We start from the raw sequence: 21,253 nt of genomic DNA, 5'->3' as shown, positions 1-21,253 counted from the left end.
TTGAGGGTTTTTGCGTGGTAATACCATTTTTTTCTTTTTTTCTTTTTTTCTTTTTTTTTTTAATATTAATTATATGAATTAATGTTTCTAAATAAAAATGGTATTTTTGGTGAAATTAATCTAAATAATGTGAATAAAATAAGAAATTATAATCGGCGGAAATGGGTCACGTGCATCATTCTGTTGTTGATTTGAGAGATTTCACATCGGTCGGAGAGGAGAACGAAAAATTCCTGATAAGGGTGTAGAAACTTCTCTCTACTAGACGCGTTTTAACACCGTAAAGTCGACGGCGATACGTATCAGGGCATAGTGGACAATATCTGCTAGCGGTGGGCTTGGACTGTTACAAATGGTATCAAAACTAGACACGGGGCAATGTGCTCCAACTGGAGTGGATTGTGAGATTTCACATCCGTTGGAAAGTGAAATAAAACAATTTTATAAATGTGGTTAAAATCGTGAGGCTGACGACGATACGTAATAGGCCAAAGCGGACAATATCTAACAGTGGACTCGGACGGTTAGACGATTACTTTGACTTGATACATTTTCTGTCTAAACTCCTAGCGAGTGCGCGTGCAAAACTAAATCTTATTACACACTATAGGAGGTTCATGACCTACATGAAGCCCTATAATATTTTCAGTTTGTTGTCGTCGAGCATATATGACGAGCACGTCACCGATCAGTGAAAATAATTGTTAGTATTCGAGTTTGTTGAATGATATCAATTGTAGTTACGATGCATCATCACACATTTAACCTAAACGAGGGAAATCTTTCTCCATTGAAAATTTTTATACGTCTCGAACAAAGTTATTATAATACAGGCGTACCTATAAATAAAATTTAATAATAAGAAAAGTAGGTACGATAGCCATTACTATACGAACTTAATATGTGTCGTCATGAGTGATATACCTCAATATGGTTAAGTCGTATCAGTATATGTAGTCATCTGATGAAGTTGACCAAAAAAGTCCTTACAGACTTGTTTTGATTTATACTGTAACCATTCATATCCGCGTTTTCTATCTACAAGTAGTCAAAATTGAACATCATCATCTTGTGATGTAACAATACACTCTCGCCCGAGCACGAGGAATTTGTGGGTTCCAAACCTCTAACGCTTTACTGAATCAATGATAAAGTGTCAGCTTAATTGAATTAACCCTAATCAACCCTAATCGGTGTGCTGAATCTAAACCAATACCATGATTTATCTCCATTCGCCGACACGTAACATACCTTTTGACCAAATAATCTCTTATAATTTTGACCTCTCCCAAAAGGAGATATACCCACGATTTCGATTTGCTACCCACAGTCCATAACAGGTGTCTCTCGTGGGTCATTGCTCATCACAGAATTGCTCGTCACAGAATTAGCACACCACAGTTCTGTCCAATCACTGTTGTAAATTTGGATTCGTTGGAGGTCAATAGGGTTTGCTAGACAGCGAACCACATCGCCGTTGTAGAGGTTCGCATTGCCGATGTCATGGAGGTTTGCATCGCTGACGTCATGGAGGTTGGTCGTAGATGAAAAAGATTTATATCAAATATATATTTAAAAATAACTAAACATTTCTATTTCTTAAGATAAATAATTATGATTTGAGGAAAATCTCATATTAGTATTTAATAAATTTTAATTTAAACATTTAATTTGTTCAGCTTCTAAATTATCCGTTTCAAATGGCTAGGATCCAAATTTCACGTGGCAATAACAAACCAAAACTCCACCACGTGTCTCAACTAACCAACCAAAACCCACCACGTGCAGACTGTGACCCGTCGAATCCTCCCAGACTGCCACGTGTCCACTATCCCCACCACACCCCTCAAACTCCCATCCCCATTTCCTTCCTTTCTCTCCACCTTTCTTCCTCACTTCACTTTTTCTTGGGAAAAAATGTCCGGCGGAGTGGGGCCCACATGCAGTGACATAAGCCTCCCAACGGAGCAAGAAATCCTTCACAAAGAATCATGCGATCCAAAGCAGCAGCAGCAGCAGCAGGAGGGAATCAAATCACCCGGCGGCGTTGGGCAGAAGAGGGCGGCGGCGGCGGCGGCGTTTCTGAGTTTCCAGCAACTGAATGCGCTTGCGGTGGTGGTGATATTCTCAGCCAGTGGGATGGTGTGCGCTGAAGACTTGGCGTTTGTGGTATTTTCTATGATGTATATGTACTTCATTTCCAGAGTGGCGTTTCCGCCGCTGGCCGGCGCCGGAGAGCCGACGGTGTTCAGCCAGGAGAATAGGCTGCTCCGCTTGTATGGATTCTTCACCATCGTTGTGGGATTCTTCCTCCCTATAGCCTACATTCTGGAGGGCTTCTTTGAAGAAGATAAAGAAGGCATCAAAGCCGCTTCTCCCCATGTCTTTCTTCTTGCTAGCCAGGTTTAGCATCTTCAAAAGACTGTACCACTATTGTAATGGTTCAAGTTCTCCGCTACCTGATACTATTCTCTTTGGTTTCCATATTTAAAACACTTTTTAGAGATAGTTTTTTACCCTCTTATAAATGTTGTTTCATTCCCCTTTCCAACCGATGTAGGATTTCATAACCACATCGGTGGGAGAAAGTAACGAGACCCTTTATAAGGGTGTGGAAACTTCTCCCCATCGATTGGGGACGGAAACGAGGGAACGAGTGTCAACGAGGACACTAGCCCAAAAGGTGGATTGTAAGATCTCACATTAGTTGAAAAGGAGAATGAGACGGTCACATTAGTTGGAAAGGAGAATGAAATCCCGTTTATAAGAGTGTAGAAACTTCTACCATCGATGAGAGAATGGAATGAGTGCCAACGAGCACACTGGGTCTCAAAGTGGTGGATTGTGAGATTCCACTTGTTGGAGAGAAACTAAATACCCTTTATAATGTGTGGAAACCTCTCTTATCGATGGAGAAGAGAATGAGTACCAACGAGCACTCTGGGCTCCAAAGGAGTTGATTGTGAGATCTTGGAGGGGAAAACGAAACACCCTTTATAATGGCGTGGGTGTGGAAACCTCTCTCATCGATTGAAGAAGAGAATGAGTGCCAACGAGTCCAAGGAGGTGTATTGTGAGATCCCACTAGGAGAGACACCCTTTATAATGGTGTGGAAACCTCTCTCATCGATGAGAGAAGATAATGAGTGCTAACGAGCACTTTGGGCTCCAAAGCCTTTATAATGGTGTGAAACCTCTCTCGTTGATTGAAGAGAATGAGTGCCAACGAGCATCTTGGGCTCCAAAGGGGTGGGCAGGGAGAGGAGAGGAGAACGAAAAGTCTCAAGGGAAATATGGAAAGGGAAAGTCATTAGTAGTGGGCTTTGGACCGTTACAATTATATATATCATTTATAGTTGTTTTGTGTTTTGTCAACAGAGTTTCATGGAAGGCGTGGCGGGGAACGACAGATTCTCGACGCCGATCCGAGTGTTCGTGCCAGTATTGTACAACGCGAGAAGGGTGTTCACATTGACGGAGTGGCTGCGGGACGAGTTCGCGAAGGAAGACAAGGAGTACAGCGGGTCTGTGCGGCGGCAGATGATCGGAAGAGGGCTTGCGGTGGTGAACATGGCGGTTTGGAGCTTCAATCTGTTTGGGATCTTGTTGCCTTTGTATGTGCCAAAGGCATTGAAGAGATATTACTCCGTCAAAAAATCCAAAGATTGAGAGAGCTTTGTTTGGTTAATTATTCAAAATAACTGTGGTTGATCTGTTCTGTTTTTGTTTTAAGATAGCAATTATGTTTGAATAGTTTGGAGTTTTTGGATTGTAATGGAAGTTCTTAATTAATGTAACTTTCTGGGTTTTGCATGGCTGAGATTATGATCATGTAGAGATTAGTGCACAAGTGATCAAAACAAAAACGTCTCATTTTTTTTTTGTAGAAACTTTATGCAAAAAAAAAATTTGGAGGTGAACCGAACCGAATGTGGTATATCCTCATAATTATCTATGACTCTTTTTGTTGTCTCGCACGACCACTTGAAGAAACGGGGAGGGAAGTGAGACAAATGGCTAAGACTACAGGAAAGATTCCTCTTAGATAATAGGTACTGTAATTAGTATTCCTATGATCGGTTTAGTCGGGATCCCCCTCGAATTAGAAGAATTAGAAAAAAAGAGGGAGGGGTAGGTTCGGTAATCTGTGAATCTTTCATTTGGTCCAAGTCATTTCAAGCCCTCTTCTGTGAATCTTTCATTTGGTCCAAGTCATTTCAAGCCCTCTTCTGGTTAGTTTAATCAGGGTGTTATGATTTTCTATTCTTTCAAAAAAGCATGTCGATGTCATCCTAGTTTGTTTTGGCCTGCCAACGAGCCAAGAAATCCGTCGCCAGAGAGTCATTTCTAACCCTCTTCTGGTTACTTTAATTGGGGTGTTACAATTTTCTATTCTTTCAAAAAAGAATTGTCAGAGTCATTTCTAACCCTGTTACTTTAATCGGGGTGTTACAATTTTCTATTCTTTCAAAAAAGCATCGTCGATGTCTTACCAGATTGTTTGAACCTGCCAATGGGCCAAGAAATCCGTCACTGGCGAGTTATTTCCAACCCCTTTCTGGTTACTTTAATCAAGGTGTTATGATTTTCTATTCTTTCAAAAAAGTATGGTCGATGTCATCCCAGTTTGTTTTAGCCTGCCCACAAGTCATTTCCAACCCCCTTCTGGTTACTTCAATCGGGGCGTAATAATTTTCTATTCTTTCAAACTCATCCTGTCCCAGCTCCACCTCATAGACATCTCTAGTGGTCGAGAGAGTCGCTCATCTACGAGTGAATATGTATAAAAACAAGTGAGAATTAGTAGAAGTATATGAAAGGAGTATGTTCCCTTGCATTATCACCAAAAACTGATTCACTATTGAATGACAAAATTGGGGTTACAAACAAATGGAAAGAATGATGATACCATTTTTTATGCAACGGACATTAATTTCAACAACAATACATGTAGCCAAAATAAGCCTGGCTCAAGTTACAAACAAACAAAATGGAAGAAACCCAAAACAAAAAAAAAACAAAAAAAGGCTCAAGAAAAAGGGATGAGCCAATTATGCTCTCAGCGATACAGCGCCAGTTTTTCCTCCCCTCGCTCCCATTCCTTTTATGACTCTCTTTCTCTATCCCACAAAACAAAAATTTGCATCTTTCTCATGTCATAATAATGCCCGCCCCTATAAAACCTTCCCCATCCACCATTTTTACACTGAAATCCTGCAAACTCTTGCTTCCTTTCATGTCTCCAACAGTAGCTTCTCCCACAATCCCGCTCATTCAAATCGACTGAGCTACCGTGTTCGTGTACCGGAAAGCAGATCGCCGTCGTCGTCTCTAACTGGCACTACCTACGAACTCTGATAGGAAGACTACTACCTCCTATCAGCACCTGTTCTAGACATATCAAAGAAATGCACCAGTCACTCCAATAGTTCTACTCCAAAACCTTTGAACTTTACGTATATTCTCAACAGTGCAGTCGTGGTGATCCGTTTCAATGGTAATACGATATTTGGTTAACGAGAAATGTCAGATTTTTAATTCTCGACTAATAACCACCTAATTGAATCTACCAGCAACCAGCATTTTGCAGTTAAAATATGATATTACCGAAGTTTAAGACGATCTCTTCTAAGGACATGAAATAATTTTGACACAAAACTTACTTGTGAATCTGGTTGATGAACCATTGCCATTTAATACGGTCACCAGTTTTCTTTCTTGGCCTAGCGATAGAATTTCTTGCACTCTTTCTGGCCAATCTGAATTCAATCTTCTAGCAAAGTCTTCTACTTCCCTGCATCCAAGAGATTAACTAACTTAAATGGTGACAAAAAGAAGTGGATTTTGAGGACGACCGCAATCAGCTACTACACATACATGCCTGGAAAATATGATTCAGACCGACTTCAATATGGCAGAAGACTAATACAAGGAAAATAATAACATATACATCCATTTGAGACATTATGGTTAGTACAAGGGACTGCTCATCATGTAAAAACAGTCATTTACCTGATGTGTGTGCAACAGACTAAACCCAAGCCCACCGCTAGCACATATTGTCTTCTTTGGGAGGGCTTGAACTGTTACAGTATGTGTATTTGGGAGGGCTTGAGCTGTTACAGTGTGTGTATTTGGGAGGGCTGAGCTGTTACAGTGTGTGTATCGTTGATGAAAGATATTTATGATTCAAAATATTCATGACCATTGCCATGTGATAAAAGAGAACATGAAATCCTGGGTTGAGGTAGTTGCACTATTATTTGGCTGTTCGGCTTCAAAGACTTGTCACAACTTCTAAGACATTGTTTTCCCCTCCCCATGAAATTTGGGAAAGAATGATTTCTAATTTTATTTTGCTTCGACTTTCAAATTTTGCCTATAAAAGGGGTCGAAAACTCCTTGGCAGACTACCTCTCAAGAGAGTTCTTACTCTCAAAGAAATCTTCTCCCTAACCAATCTCCTTCACCTTGAGATGACCGGAAAGAAGACGGTGGAAAAAGGGAAGAAGCCCATTGCTTCTTCGAACACCCCTACTCCAATGACATCTGACAGTTATGCGATGGATTCTGGTTTCACATTGGTGAAATAGCCCNCCAAATCCAATTCTCTCTCGATATGTTCCTCAAAAAATCCGATTCGTGCGGATTCTTCCCCCAACTAAAGAAGAGATCTTGGCGGAATTGCCACATATGAAATTGAGCACAATTTTGCAAAGAAATAGCCCACTTGTTTCTCGAGAAGAGATGGGAAACATGCTCAATATCATTTGATTGAATAGTTGACCCAGCTCCTTGTTGTTTGAAGAAGCCCTCCACTTCAATTGGTATTTTTTCACGAAAAGCAAACATGAGATAACAAATCCAGTCTTTCACTAAGATTTCGAATAGCTGTCCCGAATTCAAGTTGATTATGTTTTGCCTCTTCCTCGGAGAATGACGATCAAAACAATTCCCAACTTCTAAGACATTGTTTTTCCCCTCCCCATGAAATTTGGGAAAGAATGATTTCTTTTCTACAGGCTAGGCTAGATGGTGTATGGTTTCTAACAGCTTACGTATTTTTCAGTAAACAAATCCTCAAAGCCTAAAAAAAATATAATTACCATTTCGTTTCTATCCCACAAAGCCAAATTAGAACAATTCACTCATTAAATAAAGAGAAGAAAACCGGAACTTCACAAATCAGAAATTAAATTCAAATATCACCTAGAACCTTATAGCATATGAGCACGCAGAAGAAGCAAGCACTAAGACGTGAGAAAAAGGTTCAATGTTGTCCACTGTTCAACATTTCCCGACAGTTGAATAAAGTGGGTTGGAAAAAGGGTTCAGTACAACATTCATTTGACATATCTGACCTGTCAAGTTCCTCCTTCATCGCAGGATCTAGATCATCATACATATCAGCATCATCGAACTCGATCTTAGATGAATATATGGAAACTGCTGAATCCTGTGATTTCACAGTTCTACTCGGAGATGCCCCCGAAATCTTGTCAAACTCATTATTCTGGCAACAAGAAGGAAGTGCATCCAACTCCTAAACAATATAAGATTGCAAAATTCAATAATTTGAGCTACTTCTGATGTGAGGCCAAATACAAAAAATTATGCACAGATGCAAACCTCTATTTTATCATGGTTCCCATTCTCATTGGTTGAAGAAGAATCCTTCTGTTGATCCTTTCTCCTCCGATTTTTCTTTTTGTTTTTGTTTGCTTTTACTGCCTTTGAATCTGCGTGTGGAATAATAGTGGTTGAATTACAAAGAAAAAATAAGAGACATTTAGCACTGAGAATCTCGAAAGAGTACGGATAAGTAGCAACTTCTCTCCCCATGTTTACAGGTAAATTGTGGCAAATTCTTATATACTGCAAAACTACTTGACAAGGACACTAAAATTCAAGATGTGATATTAAGGCTAGAGCATGAAAAGAGGACAGCCCAGTAAAAAGTTAAGACCATGAAATGAGACAGAAAGAGCAAGAACGAGTGAACAATTCTCAAGTACCTCCGTCTCCTCCATTTATAAATGACAGAAGGTCATCAACTGATCTATCATCCACCCGCTCCTCGATCTCAACGTTCTGAAAGATGTGAAAAATGACGTGCTAAATTGCAATTGGGAGATTAAAATTATATAACACAACTCAAAGTCAGATTAAGTATACTACTCAGAACCTTGGATAGGGTTAAAAACAAGGATGTGAAGAAAATAGCAAAAAGTACAGATTTTTGGGTATTTTAGGTTTTTTTTTTATCGTGTAATTTTCATTTTCTTTATTAGAGAATACCTCATCCTCTTTCTCCTAATATGTTCTACTGTTATGAATATTGTTTTTCCATTAGTAAAAAGGTAATTTACCTTCAATTTCTCTCTTTCTCTTAATTCTTTCCTTTTCCGTGCATATAATCTATTTAAGAGCCGAATGCGTGGATCATCTGTTATGTTGCGTAAGGGCTCCAACTTTTCTTCCTGTAGAATTAAGTCTGAGTGAGCACTTAAACTGAATATGTGAGTGTGTGAGTTGGTTTTGGGTGTGAGTGTGGGACGCACCTCTGTGAGATCATCAGGTAGGTGAAATGTCTCCCTTATCTCCTCTGGAGTCTTTCCTTCAATAATTCGAGCAAGTGCTCGACTAGTTAGATCAACCAACGGTTTCAATTGTAGGCTGTCAGCAGCAGACGTCAACTCACATAGCTTTTTTGTATCCATGCGAATGAATTTCTCATCAAACGTCTTACGCTCCTATGGAAAATAATACCCATGTTCATTTGTAATATGACTACTGAGTTGTCCATAAGTAACAGCGTCCATTCAATCTCCACATCTCCATAACTGATGATTGTGGTTAGAGGAAAGAACAGGTTCAGAGATATACTGACCTTATTGGAGCGACCCGGTACTTGATGGAACCTGCAATAGTCAAGAATTAAGCCTAATATAGCAGGATTCACTCGCTGCGGAAGAGATATTGCATAATTCTTGGAGGATCCCATCCCTGTTTGGAGTATTTCCCGACAAATCATAGGGCAAAACATAGCAACTTCTTCTTCAACTTGTTGTATTGAGCCATCAGCAGTTTGAAGCCAAATGTAAGACTTCATCTGGAAAAAAATCACATTTCAGAAGGAAAATTAACCAACAAATAATGAATTGGCCGATGCAGCAACTTAGATAAGTGTGATTTTTTCTTAAACTGTCGCCTGCTGTATACTGATCATCAAAACACATAGGATCTCCAAGAACCCCTAAATGCATTACATGTATCATCCATATCATCCCAAAAACTGTGTGCGTGTGGGAGGTGAAAAAACTCCATGGAAAATTTTGTGCCATGTTCTTAAACCAAGACAGTTTCTTGGTCCTAGTGTAAATTTGTAAAGCATTGTACCTCAGGTTTGACTACCGCCATAGCACTTTCAGTCATCTGATGTAGCACTTTGTGGTCGCCGCACAAAGAAAACAGGTCACTCAGTAATATCACTCTTTCAGGAATACTAATGTAAGCACTTTGAACCACCTCGAAGGAATTAGGGAGTCATAGAGAAATAAATATTCTACTTCTTCAGGGTCTTAACTTTGTTGAGACTCTCAACTCTTTATCAATACTGCCAAAGTGGATAAAAAGGAGAATCCAGACAAGCATGCCTCTTATTGATAATAGAAGTTTAGAGAGCTAGCTGCACTACACAGAAGGGACTCACAATCAAGGACTAGCAAATAACCAAAAACCTGAGACCAAAAGACATAAATGCGAACATTATTGAAAAGATGTGCAAACTTTATATCAGCCACTTGCAACATGCAAACACAGACTAGGATATTTACTTAACATGTCAAAATAAAAGGACATAACATACCTTACACAAAAGTAGGAAAATGATGTGGATTAACCAAAATTCCTTGTTTATAAGAATAGAGCATCATTTCTTAGATAAATAAAATAAACTCCCACTAGTGAGTCTATTTTTTCAGTCCTTTGGAGGATAAAGATTCCTATGAAAGTGAAATCTTTTCGCGGAGGATGTATTGGTATTTGGTTGTTTTGTTGTATTCTTTGTCAGAAGGCGAAGGAAGAAATAGATCACATTCTTTGGGGATGTGAGTTCGCGCGTTCTATTTGAAATTCTTACTTACAGACATTTAGCTTCTTGCTTGCCTGTCATAGGGACATTAGTGTCACGATCGGGAAGTTCCTCCTCCATCCACTTTTTCATGAGAAGGGTCAGTTACTGTGGTTAGTTGGGGTGTGTTATCATGTGGAATCTTTTGCAGTTTAAGGAATAATGGTGTTTAGTGGTTTGGAGAGGGATCCTAGCGATGTTTGGTCCCTTATTAGATTTCATGTTTCTCTTTGAACTTCGATTTCAAAGATTTTTTATATTTGTTCTACAGGCACTATCTTGCAAGATCGAAGCCCTTTTCTTTAACTGGGTTCCCTTTTGTACGCTCGGTTTTGTATTCCCTTGAACTCTTTCATTTTTTCTTAATAGAAGTTGATGTTTTAATCATAAATAGATAAATAAAATACACTCTGGTTCATCAATAACTTTCATCTTGAACACGGAAACCTGACTAATGGTACAGGAGTGCCAAAGAAAAAAATTCCATCTAGAATCGAAGAAAAATGCAAGATCCTCTACTCATCTTTCCTTAAAAGAAATCCTACAATGGTCAACGGAAGTAAAAAGTAGCCACCTTGATACTAACCCTGACCTTCACCTTGCCAAAAAAAACTACTGAACATGAGCTGAACCTGAAAGTCTTTAGTGCACAGAAGGGGTGCTGCCTGCTGGCAGTTGAGCATATTAAAACTATTAAAGATGGACAGAAGTTCGTAGAGAACACACAAAGATATTTATTGCTTTGATCCTTACAGAGAATAATCCAATTTGGTGATGGAAAAATATTGAACTTCCTCCTTCAAACAACGTTACAAGTATGAATTTGATACTTATTCTGCTTAAAACTCGAGGTAATCCATTTGCGATTAGAGATGTGACCAAAACCTCTGATTTTTTTTTCTTTGGATTGAAAGATAAAATTATTTCAGTTGGTTGGAATTACAAGGATAGACCTTCCAAGAAGCACTCAATCACTGTGGTCAACAGTCACCTACAAACGCAAGCTCAACCACATCCTTCAACTTTACTCTCATTAATTGCATTATTCTATAATTATATCAAATGATTCACCCAAAATCTAAAATCCTAGCCACAAGAAGCTAATCTCTAAAGAACTAACAAAACTTAACTCTCAAAATCAAATTTCAAAGCTAAAGAAGAAAATACTGTTCAATTTCAAAAAATTTCGTGCACTGCCTGAATAGATATTTGAATCAACTTCAACAGTAGCGAGTGGACTCCATTTCTAACCACACTTCAGCCACAACACAAAGAAACGTTCCACAAATTCTCAATATTGCTACATAATCCATAGAGCATGGTACATAGAACAAAAGTCGAGGAAATCTCAAATTTTCCGCTGCCCAGATTTCAATTAAGAGAACGGTAAAATTTAACTACTGCAGCTATATGCCAGCAAACGAACAAACTAAAACCATCAAAAACCGAAAATTCAACACCCATTTCCTCTTTTTTTCAAAAAAACAAAACAAATCTAATTAATTAGAATCACGAATCGTATCCTATCACGGCAAATTAAAAAATAATAATAACAATAACGAAGTCCATTTCCATGGAGAGAAAAAAACAACCAATGCAATTCGTTCCCAAAAATCAAGCTCATGTTCACAAAACCCCCTCTTGAAGGTAACGAAATGAATCAAAATCCCAACCAATAGGAGCCAAAAAGACAAATTAAAAAACGGAAAAACACAATAGAGATGGAAACATAGCGAAATGGAACACAGAAAGATGAAGAACATAAATTGATACCTTGCAAAATGGAAATGTTGCACAGAAAATGAAAGATTGGAAGAAGAAGGAGGAGCTGGAGATAGGGTTTCAGACTGGCCTCTGTTGATATTCTGCACTTTCAGATTTTTTTTTTTTTTTTTAATTTTTTAATTTTAATTTTTTTCTTTTTTTCTTTTTTTTTTTTTTTAATTTTCTCTTACGCTTTGCTTAACAATTTGTGTGCGGTTCGTGTTCGGCACGTGATCTCTATCAACGAAGCTGGCCGCCGCACGTGACGGTAGTTAGGGTTTCGGGTGGAAGCCGACGCAGCCTCATCAGACTTGACTTCGCCGGAATCTTATGGGCTTCGTCGTGGGCCTTCGACACTCTAAAAAATATGACGTTTCAAAGTTTAGGGCAACTACGTATATAGAAAAATAAATAAATAATTGTATTTATAACACCCTTCGTATGATTCGAATAATTTTAACCGTCTAACCTAAGATTGAGTTGGGTTAAATTTTTTTAAATCGAAATTTTTTTATTTGGTTCGTGAGTTTTGACTTTTTGAGTATGGTCAACTCGACCGACCTGAAAATATGGTTCATAACTCAACGTTACTCTACCTTTAAATTTTGTATGTGACTAGTGAATGTTTGGTATTGTATGAGATTTTAGTTATTAATGTAGGATAAATATAGTTTTTTAAATGGCTAACTTCACGACCCGACTCAACCAGAAAATAGAGGTTTGAGTTGTGAACTTGGTTCGAGTCATTTGGGTCATCGATGACTTGGTGCACCTCAACCCAAAATAACCCAGTGCACCTCTAATTTATAAAAGTAATATGGTTTCATGAAATAAATTAATATATCATTTAACAGTCCAAAGCAGATAATATTTCATAATGGTGGGCTTGGGCTGTTACAAATGGTATCAGAGTCAGACATAGGCGGTGTGCCGAGGACACTAGATCCGAAGGGAGTGGACTGTGAGATCTCACATGGAGAAGAGAATCTCTCTCTAGCAAACACGTTTTGAAAATTTGAAAGGAAAGTAAAAAAATGACACTATTTGTGTTCTTACAGTTATTTTGGTAGTTTTTTTTTTTTTTTTTTTTAATTTGAGAATGATGTAACCATTGAACGTTTTANAGTATGAATTTGATACTTATTCTGCTTAAAACTCGAGGTAATCCATTTGCGATTAGAGATGTGACCAAAACCTCTGATTTTTTTTTCTTTGGATTGAAAGATAAAATTATTTCAGTTGGTTGGAATTACAAGGATAGACCTTCCAAGAAGCACTCAATCACTGTGGTCAACAGTCACCTACAAACGCAAGCTCAACCACATCCTTCAACTTTACTCTCATTAATTGCATTATTCTATAATTATATCAAATGATTCACCCAAAATCTAAAATCCTAGCCACAAGAAGCTAATCTCTAAAGAACTAACAAAACTTAACTCTCAAAATCAAATTTCAAAGCTAAAGAAGAAAATACTGTTCAATTTCAAAAAATTTCGTGCACTGCCTGAATAGATATTTGAATCAACTTCAACAGTAGCGAGTGGACTCCATTTCTAACCACACTTCAGCCACAACACAAAGAAACGTTCCACAAATTCTCAATATTGCTACATAATCCATAGAGCATGGTACATAGAACAAAAGTCGAGGAAATCTCAAATTTTCCGCTGCCCAGATTTCAATTAAGAGAACGGTAAAATTTAACTACTGCAGCTATATGCCAGCAAACGAACAAACTAAAACCATCAAAAACCGAAAATTCAACACCCATTTCCTCTTTTTTTCAAAAAAACAAAACAAATCTAATTAATTAGAATCACGAATCGTATCCTATCACGGCAAATTAAAAAATAATAATAACAATAACGAAGTCCATTTCCATGGAGAGAAAAAAACAACCAATGCAATTCGTTCCCAAAAATCAAGCTCATGTTCACAAAACCCCCTCTTGAAGGTAACGAAATGAATCAAAATCCCAACCAATAGGAGCCAAAAAGACAAATTAAAAAACGGAAAAACACAATAGAGATGGAAACATAGCGAAATGGAACACAGAAAGATGAAGAACATAAATTGATACCTTGCAAAATGGAAATGTTGCACAGAAAATGAAAGATTGGAAGAAGAAGGAGGAGCTGGAGATAGGGTTTCAGACTGGCCTCTGTTGATATTCTGCACTTTCAGATTTTTTTTTTTTTTTTTAATTTTTTAATTTTAATTTTTTTCTTTTTTTCTTTTTTTTTTTTTTTAATTTTCTCTTACGCTTTGCTTAACAATTTGTGTGCGGTTCGTGTTCGGCACGTGATCTCTATCAACGAAGCTGGCCGCCGCACGTGACGGTAGTTAGGGTTTCGGGTGGAAGCCGACGCAGCCTCATCAGACTTGACTTCGCCGGAATCTTATGGGCTTCGTCGTGGGCCTTCGACACTCTAAAAAATATGACGTTTCAAAGTTTAGGGCAACTACGTATATAGAAAAATAAATAAATAATTGTATTTATAACACCCTTCGTATGATTCGAATAATTTTAACCGTCTAACCTAAGATTGAGTTGGGTTAAATTTTTTTAAATCGAAATTTTTTTATTTGGTTCGTGAGTTTTGACTTTTTGAGTATGGTCAACTCGACCGACCTGAAAATATGGTTCATAACTCAACGTTACTCTACCTTTAAATTTTGTATGTGACTAGTGAATGTTTGGTATTGTATGAGATTTTAGTTATTAATGTAGGATAAATATAGTTTTTTAAATGGCTAACTTCACGACCCGACTCAACCAGAAAATAGAGGTTTGAGTTGTGAACTTGGTTCGAGTCATTTGGGTCATCGATGACTTGGTGCACCTCAACCCAAAATAACCCAGTGCACCTCTAATTTATAAAAGTAATATGGTTTCATGAAATAAATTAATATATCATTTAACAGTCCAAAGCAGATAATATTTCATAATGGTGGGCTTGGGCTGTTACAAATGGTATCAGAGTCAGACATAGGCGGTGTGCCGAGGACACTAGATCCGAAGGGAGTGGACTGTGAGATCTCACATGGAGAAGAGAATCTCTCTCTAGCAAACACGTTTTGAAAATTTGAAAGGAAAGTAAAAAAATGACACTATTTGTGTTCTTACAGTTATTTTGGTAGTTTTTTTTTTTTTTTTTCTAAATTTGAGAATGATGTAACCATTGAACGTTTTAATTGAGATTGGGCAATTATTACACCTTTAAGCCTCCGAAGTTGTGTGTTCTTGACTTGCCAATTAGTGCTAGTTTGTTGCGGGCACGAGTGCCATGTGAGGCGCCGTGGCAGAATGCATGGTTCTTATGAACCCCACAATTCGACCGTCGGTGCTTGATCATTAAATGCTCAAAGTTGCAGACGGATTTGCAGATTAAGAAAACACCTGAGTGCGTCTTCAAATTCCATCTCGAATCGATTCAATGTGGTTATTAAGAAGAAAAGGACCCTCTGGATTTTCGTCCTCTTCCACTGCTGAGGAGGTTACAGACGGAATCGATGGCACTGGTCTCACCGCCATTGTTACAGGTCCTGATTTACTCTAAGCATCTATTCTTTTTGTATTTTTCTCTGAATTTTGAACTGCGTCTTATCCTAATTTTCTTTTACTTGTGCGCCTCCTTCAATTATGCATCTGAGTTTTTTGGATTTTCTTCAATTTACGAACATGATTTTGTGTTCGAAACTTGTGCGGCTTGCGTTTTTAATGCCTGTAACATATAGATCTTCTTCTTTTTATTCCTCCTAGTGTTTCTAGGTCAAAATGTGATGAGTGATTCGATTCGGATTGAAGTTTATTTTTGGCTAAATTATATATATAAATCATGTGAACTTTGTACTTGGTTTAAAAAATGCACTATTCTAGTTCCAATTGTAGTTCCAGAGTGGAAATCCATTAGAATTGAAACACGGTGACCTTATAACAGTGTGGCGGTATTTGGGCCTAAATTTTTGTTCGACATCATTATAAATCTCAATTTATTTTGAACACTTCTGAATTGAGTTTGGACTGTAGTAGTTTTGTTTGTTTTGCTATGAGTTTCTTGACAAGAATTTTAATAGTAAAGACGATCATTACATTTTTTGAACTACAAACACTGAATCAAAAGAAATTCTGAAAACTAATACGTCATTGTTGGCAAACTATGGAGACTTAAAGAATGCGTTGACAAAAGAAAAATGTTGGGATGGCTTTTGACTTCAGGTTTCTATTGCTGTAAAAAGAGATTGAGGAAAGAAATTCTAACTGAAAGTTTGTTAAGTGGTATGAGAAAAGTTGTTTGGTTTTGTGAGGTCCCACCTTGGTTGGAGAGGGGAATTGTGATGTCCCACATTGGTTGGGGAGGAGAACAAGAGACCCTTTATAAGGGTGTGGAAACCTTCCCCTAGCAAACGCGTTTTAAAGCCTTGAGGGGAAGCCCGAAAGGGAAAGCCCAAAGAGGACAATATCTGCTAGCGGTGGATCTGGGCTGTTACAGGAATGAAGTATTCTTTATAAGAGTGACATGTTTTAAATATGTGAGGCTGACGACAATATAACGGACCAAAACGGACAATATCTGTTAGCGGTGGGCTTGGGCTGTTACAAATGGTATCAGAGTTGGATGCCAGGCGGTGTGCCAATGAGGACGTTGGGCTCCCAAGGAGGGTGGACTGGACTGTGAGATCCCACATTGGGGTTGAAGAGGGGAATGAAACATTCTTTGTAAGAGTGTGGAAACCTCTCCCTAACAGACGCATTTTAAAACCGTGAGGTTGACGGCGATATGTAACAGGCCAAAGCGGGCAATATCTGTTAGCGGTGGGCTTAGGCTTGGGCTTGAGCTGTTGCAGGTTTTTATTTTCTCTTGAAATGAAGGGTCTCCTACATGTTTTTCTAAGCACGGTTGGTGACTAGTTTTACCATTTAAATAAGCGCTCTCTTGGCTTGGTCTTCATTACTAAACTAAACGCAAGATTAATGCTGCAACCACATTTTTGCAGTTTTCTGAATTTTATTCCTTTTTTTTGCTTTGGAATCAAACATTGCTAGTTGCACTTACAAGCTAATCCTTGCTTATGTCACAGGAGCATCGAGCGGTATTGGCTCTGAAACTGCGCGTGTTCTTGCCTTACGTGGAGTTCATGTCATTATGGGTGTTAGGAATTTAGAAGCTGGTAGAAATGTCAAAGAAACCATTGTCAATGAGAATCCCTCTGCAAAAATTGATACCATGGAGTTGGATCTTAGCTCCATGGCATCTGTAAGAAAATTTGCCTCAGATTACCAGTCGTCCGGGTTTCCACTTAACATCCTCATGTAAGAATTGACAGGCATTACAGTGACATGTTAAGTAGTTTGTTTCTGTATTGATGCACAGCTGCTTACTCGCTCCTGCTAGTCGTGGATTTACTTGCCTTGATATATAGCTATATAATTGAAGATGTAGTACAAGTTAGTGACTTTTTTTTCATCTCTTTTCTTTTTATTTGGTGGAAGTAATAATGCAGGAATAATGGCTACCCCTTTTGGACTTTCAAAAGATAACATAGAACAGCAATTTGCAACAAACCACTTAGGTACGTTATATACTAGATTCTTCTTGTATAATGAAAACTTGTAATATATGTGAACTGGCAAGAAAATATATAGGATACACTTGAAACCATTGACTCATCAAGAGTTTGGTATATTGATACAGAAAACAACTAGGGCAATTTGATGTTGCATGATTTTACTGCTTTTAAATATGGGTGAGTCCAACTTGTTATGCCTCGATATGAAAGGCTGAGAAAGTGAGGTTGTGGCCATGGGGAGATTGGGCCGTAGGCCTTGCTTAGCTTTAGGAACTTTGGTTTATTGCATTGATATTGTGGCTGCTACGATGAGAAAGTTTTATATCAACATTCATTGAAGTGGAGTTGGTTTTTTGGGCCTAATTGGAATGACTTTCTAAGAGTTCAATAAAGTGCTTTTAAGAACTTTAAAAGAAAGAAGTGTTTGTAAGCACTTTACGGGCTCTAATTCTCTGCTTGTACTACTTGTAGCTTTTCTTGCATAATTTTTTGGATAATATACGTCTTCTTATTGTCCTCCTTGGTCTTTATCTCTCATCATCATAACAACTAAGATCTCCTCCATTCAATTTTGAAAATAGAATTGATTGATAGTTCCCTAGTGTACAATAATTATAAGGAACCTAACTTATTGTGTTTCAGCTCATCATTATTCCTGACCCAATTTGATACTCCGAGTTTATGCAGGCCATTTCCTTTTGACGGATCTACTTTTGGAAAATATGAAGAAAACTGCTGTTGAAAGTGAGAAAGAAGGTAGAATTGTAAACGTCTCCTCAGAAGCTCATCGTTACACATATCCTGAAGGCATCCAATTCGATGGAATTAACGATGAATCAAGGTACACTTTTTTAAGCGTGCAGAAACAAGAATGGAATGCCTTTTTATGGTTTGGGAAGCATTGTTTGAGAATAGGGAATTAAGCGGTTGGCTATGTTTTGCTTTCCTCCTACCTAATGGAGGCTGATTTTCAATTTCTTGCATTGTCTGAAGACTGGAAACTGACAAGTTGTAACCCAGTTTGGGTATTGCTGCTTGCTGCCTTCTTTCTGTTCGCTCGGTTTTAAGCATATACCGATTTTGACGCATTCAATCTTCGCTTCATAAATATTGTTTAGAATAAGAATGTATGTTTTTAAAAAGATTAAATATAATCTAAACTATTAGCTTAAAACTTTTGGATTTAGTTGTAGCTACTAGGTTAACGTAGTATTCGTCGAGGAGGTCTAGACAGTGTCGCTTCCTTTCGAATTGATATAAATACTCCACTTGTTGGGTTTTGTTGAAGAAAGTAATATCCGAACCAACCCAGAGCGGAGTATTACAAATTAAATGAAGGATCAAATATTTACCTGACTTAAGCTGTAAGCTTTTGGGCTCAGTTCTAGTTTGATAAATATCACTCCGTTTTTCTTGCTCGAACGAAAACGTGTAGATAAATTAATAGTATGTCCCGAACTTTCCACAGGATGCTTAGGGTGGAATGTATAGTTCTAAACCTTGACCTTTGAGCATGCAAGGACATTGTTATTCTTTGAGTTTATCCTTCAACAGTCATTTACATTTGTTCATGTAAAAGTTTGATAGTTGTTTAAAATCTGTCATTGTAGGTACAATAAAATGCAGGCTTATGGCCAATCGAAGTTATCTAATATTCTGCATGCCAATGAACTTACACGACGTTTCAAGGTACGGATACTTCTCTAGTTGATGATGAAAACAAACAAACCAAACATGATAAACAAGAAAGGTTGTATGGCTTTAGATGATAAATTCGAGTCCTTTCTTCATTGCCAAAACTCGGTTCATTTCATTATTACTTCTAGTTACCCTGGGGGACATCCGATGAAAGGCATTTATATGCTTCATTGAGCTCAGGAGTTCATTTTTGTTGATTTTTTAATTTAGAATTTCGTCATTTTTCCTGGTTTTGTTTACTAAGAATGGTTGTGGTAAACCATTTAAAATTGATGGTTTCTTCTTGTACAGGAAGAAGGAGTAAACATAACTGCGAACTCACTTCACCCAGGGATAATCACCACAAATCTTTTCCGCCACTTCAATTATGGCAATGGTAATACCTTAGACATCAAACGTCAAATTTTTAAACATGGTTTCTGTAACCGCCCAAGCCCACCGCTAGTAGATATTGTCTTCTTTGTGCTTTCTTTTTCGAGATTCCCTCAAAGGTTTTAAAACGCGTTTACTAGAGAGAGATTTCCACACCCTTGTAAAGAATGCATCGTTCTCCTTTCCTCAACCAACGTGGGATTTCATAGTTTCGACTTATGAGTTTCTTTCTTTTCTTAGCTAAAAGTTTAGATGTTTCCTTTTCTCGTGAAGTCTCTCTCACATTACCTGGTTCTTTGTCTTTCTTGCTTCAGTTGACCATCTTTATCTTGCATCTTGATTGACAACTTCTTTCTACATATCTAAACTGCAGAAGTTCAGCTCAGTAGATATCTCTCTTGAAACCATCTTCCTAGGAGTTTTCTAATCCAACAGCCCTTTGTTTTTCTTGCAGGTCTAGCAAACACCGTCGGCAAACTCATATTTAAAAATGTTCAACAGGTGAGCTTCATTCTCTGGCGTCTACTTTACATACGCTTACAAAAACTGAGATATTGTCACGAACAAGGACTTTGTAACTTTGACGAGATTATGTGACATAACTTGGCCAATATTGAAGCGATGTGTTTTGCAGGGTGCAGCAACAACCTGCTATCTGGCATTGCATCCACAAGTAAAGGGAGTGAGTGGTGAGTATTTTATGAACAGTAACCTACACAAGCCAACCCAACATGGCCAGGATGTTGATCTCGCTAAGAAACTTTGGGATTTTACGACTAACTTAATCAAATAATCCGATTCTCATTTCTCGTCTGAAGTGTGGAACTTGAACCTGGTCTAAAGAAATGTAATACAGTTAAACTATGTCTACTTTTTTCTCTGTTCGTTATTATTACAGTGTTTCTACTTAGTTAGGTTGTGTTGAGCGTGTTTGTGGAGTATTACATTACAAATAGAAATCGTGTCCTAAAAAAATAACGTATTAAAGATTCAATCATTCTAGTTGGTTTTGGATTGGTAACGCATATGTATTCGTGCATTGTGGGAAGTCGTTAGAACGTTGTTGGTAATTATCATTTCTATATTCTATTATGATANTTTTTTTTTTTTTTTTTTTTTTTTTTTTTTTTTTTTTTTTTTTTTTTTTTTTTTTTTTTTGTCTATTGTTGACAAATAATCTTTACATCAATAGTCAATACATGTCATCAATTACTTTTTATTATTGATATAATATTTTTATGTTTGTTAGCAGCTATTTTTACGAATTAAATGTATTAGTGATATACTTCTGTCATTGAGATGTTTATTAATGATGAGGTAATCATTCGTATGTTTACTAATGAATAATCTCGGTTTATGTAACTTTTGATCATTCTATATCGTTTTAAAGTTGAAACACTAAAAATAGAAATTGAGAGATCTATTAAAACACACGGTGTTACGGAAAATTCTTAAAGTTTAAGAATTTATTAGACACAATTTTCAAAATTAAAAAGCGAAATCGTAATTTGAGTGTGTCCTTATTGTAGTTTCGAGATAAGCACTTAAGAAAACTATCATTTATTTATTCTACATAGAAACGTTGAATGTGTTGCAAAAGTCAATTTGGCTCGTGTAAATCAAAGGACAACCTCGCACATGTAGATCACTCACTCATGATTAAGACTCGCTCACTTGTGATAAATGAGTTTATAAGCGTACATTTGAAGAAGT

General features: G+C 37.5%; 3 protein-coding genes across 8 annotated transcripts; 2 read left to right on the top strand and 1 right to left on the bottom strand.

Annotated features, from left to right (window-relative positions):
• The first annotated feature begins 1,917 nt into the window (after positions 1-1,917).
• On the top strand, positions 1,918-3,813 carry LOC111809194. The gene is made up of 2 exons (XM_023695579.1): positions 1,918-2,403; positions 3,379-3,813. Exons 1-2 carry the CDS (start codon positions 1,918-1,920, stop codon positions 3,667-3,669), a joined length of 777 nt encoding a protein of 258 aa, XP_023551347.1. The 3' UTR covers positions 3,670-3,813.
• Positions 3,814-4,837: 1,024 nt separating this feature from the next.
• Positions 4,838-14,097, bottom strand: LOC111808183 (SKP1-like protein 21). 5 transcript variants are annotated; one of them, XM_023694018.1, is made up of 10 exons: positions 13,980-14,097; positions 9,400-9,740; positions 8,891-9,112; positions 8,562-8,753; positions 8,370-8,480; positions 8,016-8,091; positions 7,630-7,739; positions 7,362-7,543; positions 5,664-5,794; positions 4,838-5,391 (listed from the first exon to the last, which is right to left on the bottom strand). In XM_023694018.1, exons 2-10 carry the CDS (start codon positions 9,433-9,435, stop codon positions 5,342-5,344), a joined length of 1,110 nt encoding a protein of 369 aa, XP_023549786.1. In that variant the 5' UTR covers positions 9,436-9,740; positions 13,980-14,097; the 3' UTR covers positions 4,838-5,341. The 5 variants fall into 5 exon arrangements, with proteins under 5 accessions (XP_023549786.1, XP_023549784.1, XP_023549788.1 ...); XM_023694016.1 differs by lacking the exon at positions 13,980-14,097 and adding an exon at positions 11,906-12,023; XM_023694020.1 differs by lacking the exon at positions 13,980-14,097 and adding an exon at positions 11,906-12,023 and having other exon boundaries at positions 9,400-9,693.
• Positions 14,098-15,133: 1,036 nt separating this feature from the next.
• Positions 15,134-20,632, top strand: LOC111808185 (short-chain dehydrogenase TIC 32, chloroplastic-like). Of its 2 annotated transcripts, none has more exons than XM_023694023.1 (8): positions 15,134-15,442; positions 16,982-17,213; positions 17,394-17,473; positions 18,158-18,311; positions 19,081-19,159; positions 19,460-19,544; positions 19,995-20,041; positions 20,175-20,632. In XM_023694023.1, exons 1-8 carry the CDS (start codon positions 15,337-15,339, stop codon positions 20,331-20,333), a joined length of 942 nt encoding a protein of 313 aa, XP_023549791.1. In that variant the 5' UTR covers positions 15,134-15,336; the 3' UTR covers positions 20,334-20,632. The 2 variants fall into 2 exon arrangements, with proteins under 2 accessions (XP_023549791.1, XP_023549792.1); XM_023694024.1 differs by having other exon boundaries at positions 15,135-15,442; positions 19,463-19,544.
• The last annotated feature ends 621 nt before the right edge of the window (positions 20,633-21,253 follow it).

The sequence above is a fragment of the Cucurbita pepo genome, chromosome LG13 (genome assembly GCF_002806865.2).
Source record: "Cucurbita pepo subsp. pepo cultivar mu-cu-16 chromosome LG13, ASM280686v2, whole genome shotgun sequence".
Lineage (NCBI taxonomy): Eukaryota > Viridiplantae > Streptophyta > Magnoliopsida > Cucurbitales > Cucurbitaceae > Cucurbita > Cucurbita pepo.
Note: the sequence above shows the minus strand (reverse complement) of the source record. Positions and strands in the feature narration are given on the sequence as shown.

What these genes read in the sequence shown, in the direction of transcription:
- LOC111809194 (XM_023695579.1), top strand. Translation starts at nt 1,918, where the DNA reads ATGTCCGGCGGAGTGGGGCCCACATGCAGTGACATAAGCCTCCCAACG. An exon ending in TCTTTCTTCTTGCTAGCCAG is followed by an intron (nt 2,404 to 3,378) that starts GTTTAGCATCTT and finishes TTTTGTCAACAG; the next exon opens with AGTTTCATGGAAGGCGTGGC.
- LOC111808183 (XM_023694018.1), bottom strand. Translation starts at nt 9,435, where the DNA reads ATGACTGAAAGTGCTATGGCGGTAGTCAAACCTGAG. An exon ending in GGAACCATGATAAAATAGAG is followed by an intron (nt 7,544 to 7,629) that starts GTTTGCATCTGT and finishes TATATTGTTTAG; the next exon opens with GAGTTGGATGCACTTCCTTC. An exon ending in ATGAAGGAGGAACTTGACAG is followed by an intron (nt 5,795 to 7,361) that starts GTCAGATATGTC and finishes TCTTGGATGCAG; the next exon opens with GGAAGTAGAAGACTTTGCTA.
- LOC111808185 (XM_023694023.1), top strand. Translation starts at nt 15,337, where the DNA reads ATGTGGTTATTAAGAAGAAAAGGACCCTCTGGATTTTCGTCCTCTTCC. An exon ending in GGAATTAACGATGAATCAAG is followed by an intron (nt 18,312 to 19,080) that starts GTACACTTTTTT and finishes CTGTCATTGTAG; the next exon opens with GTACAATAAAATGCAGGCTT. An exon ending in CCACTTCAATTATGGCAATG is followed by an intron (nt 19,545 to 19,994) that starts GTAATACCTTAG and finishes TTTTTCTTGCAG; the next exon opens with GTCTAGCAAACACCGTCGGC.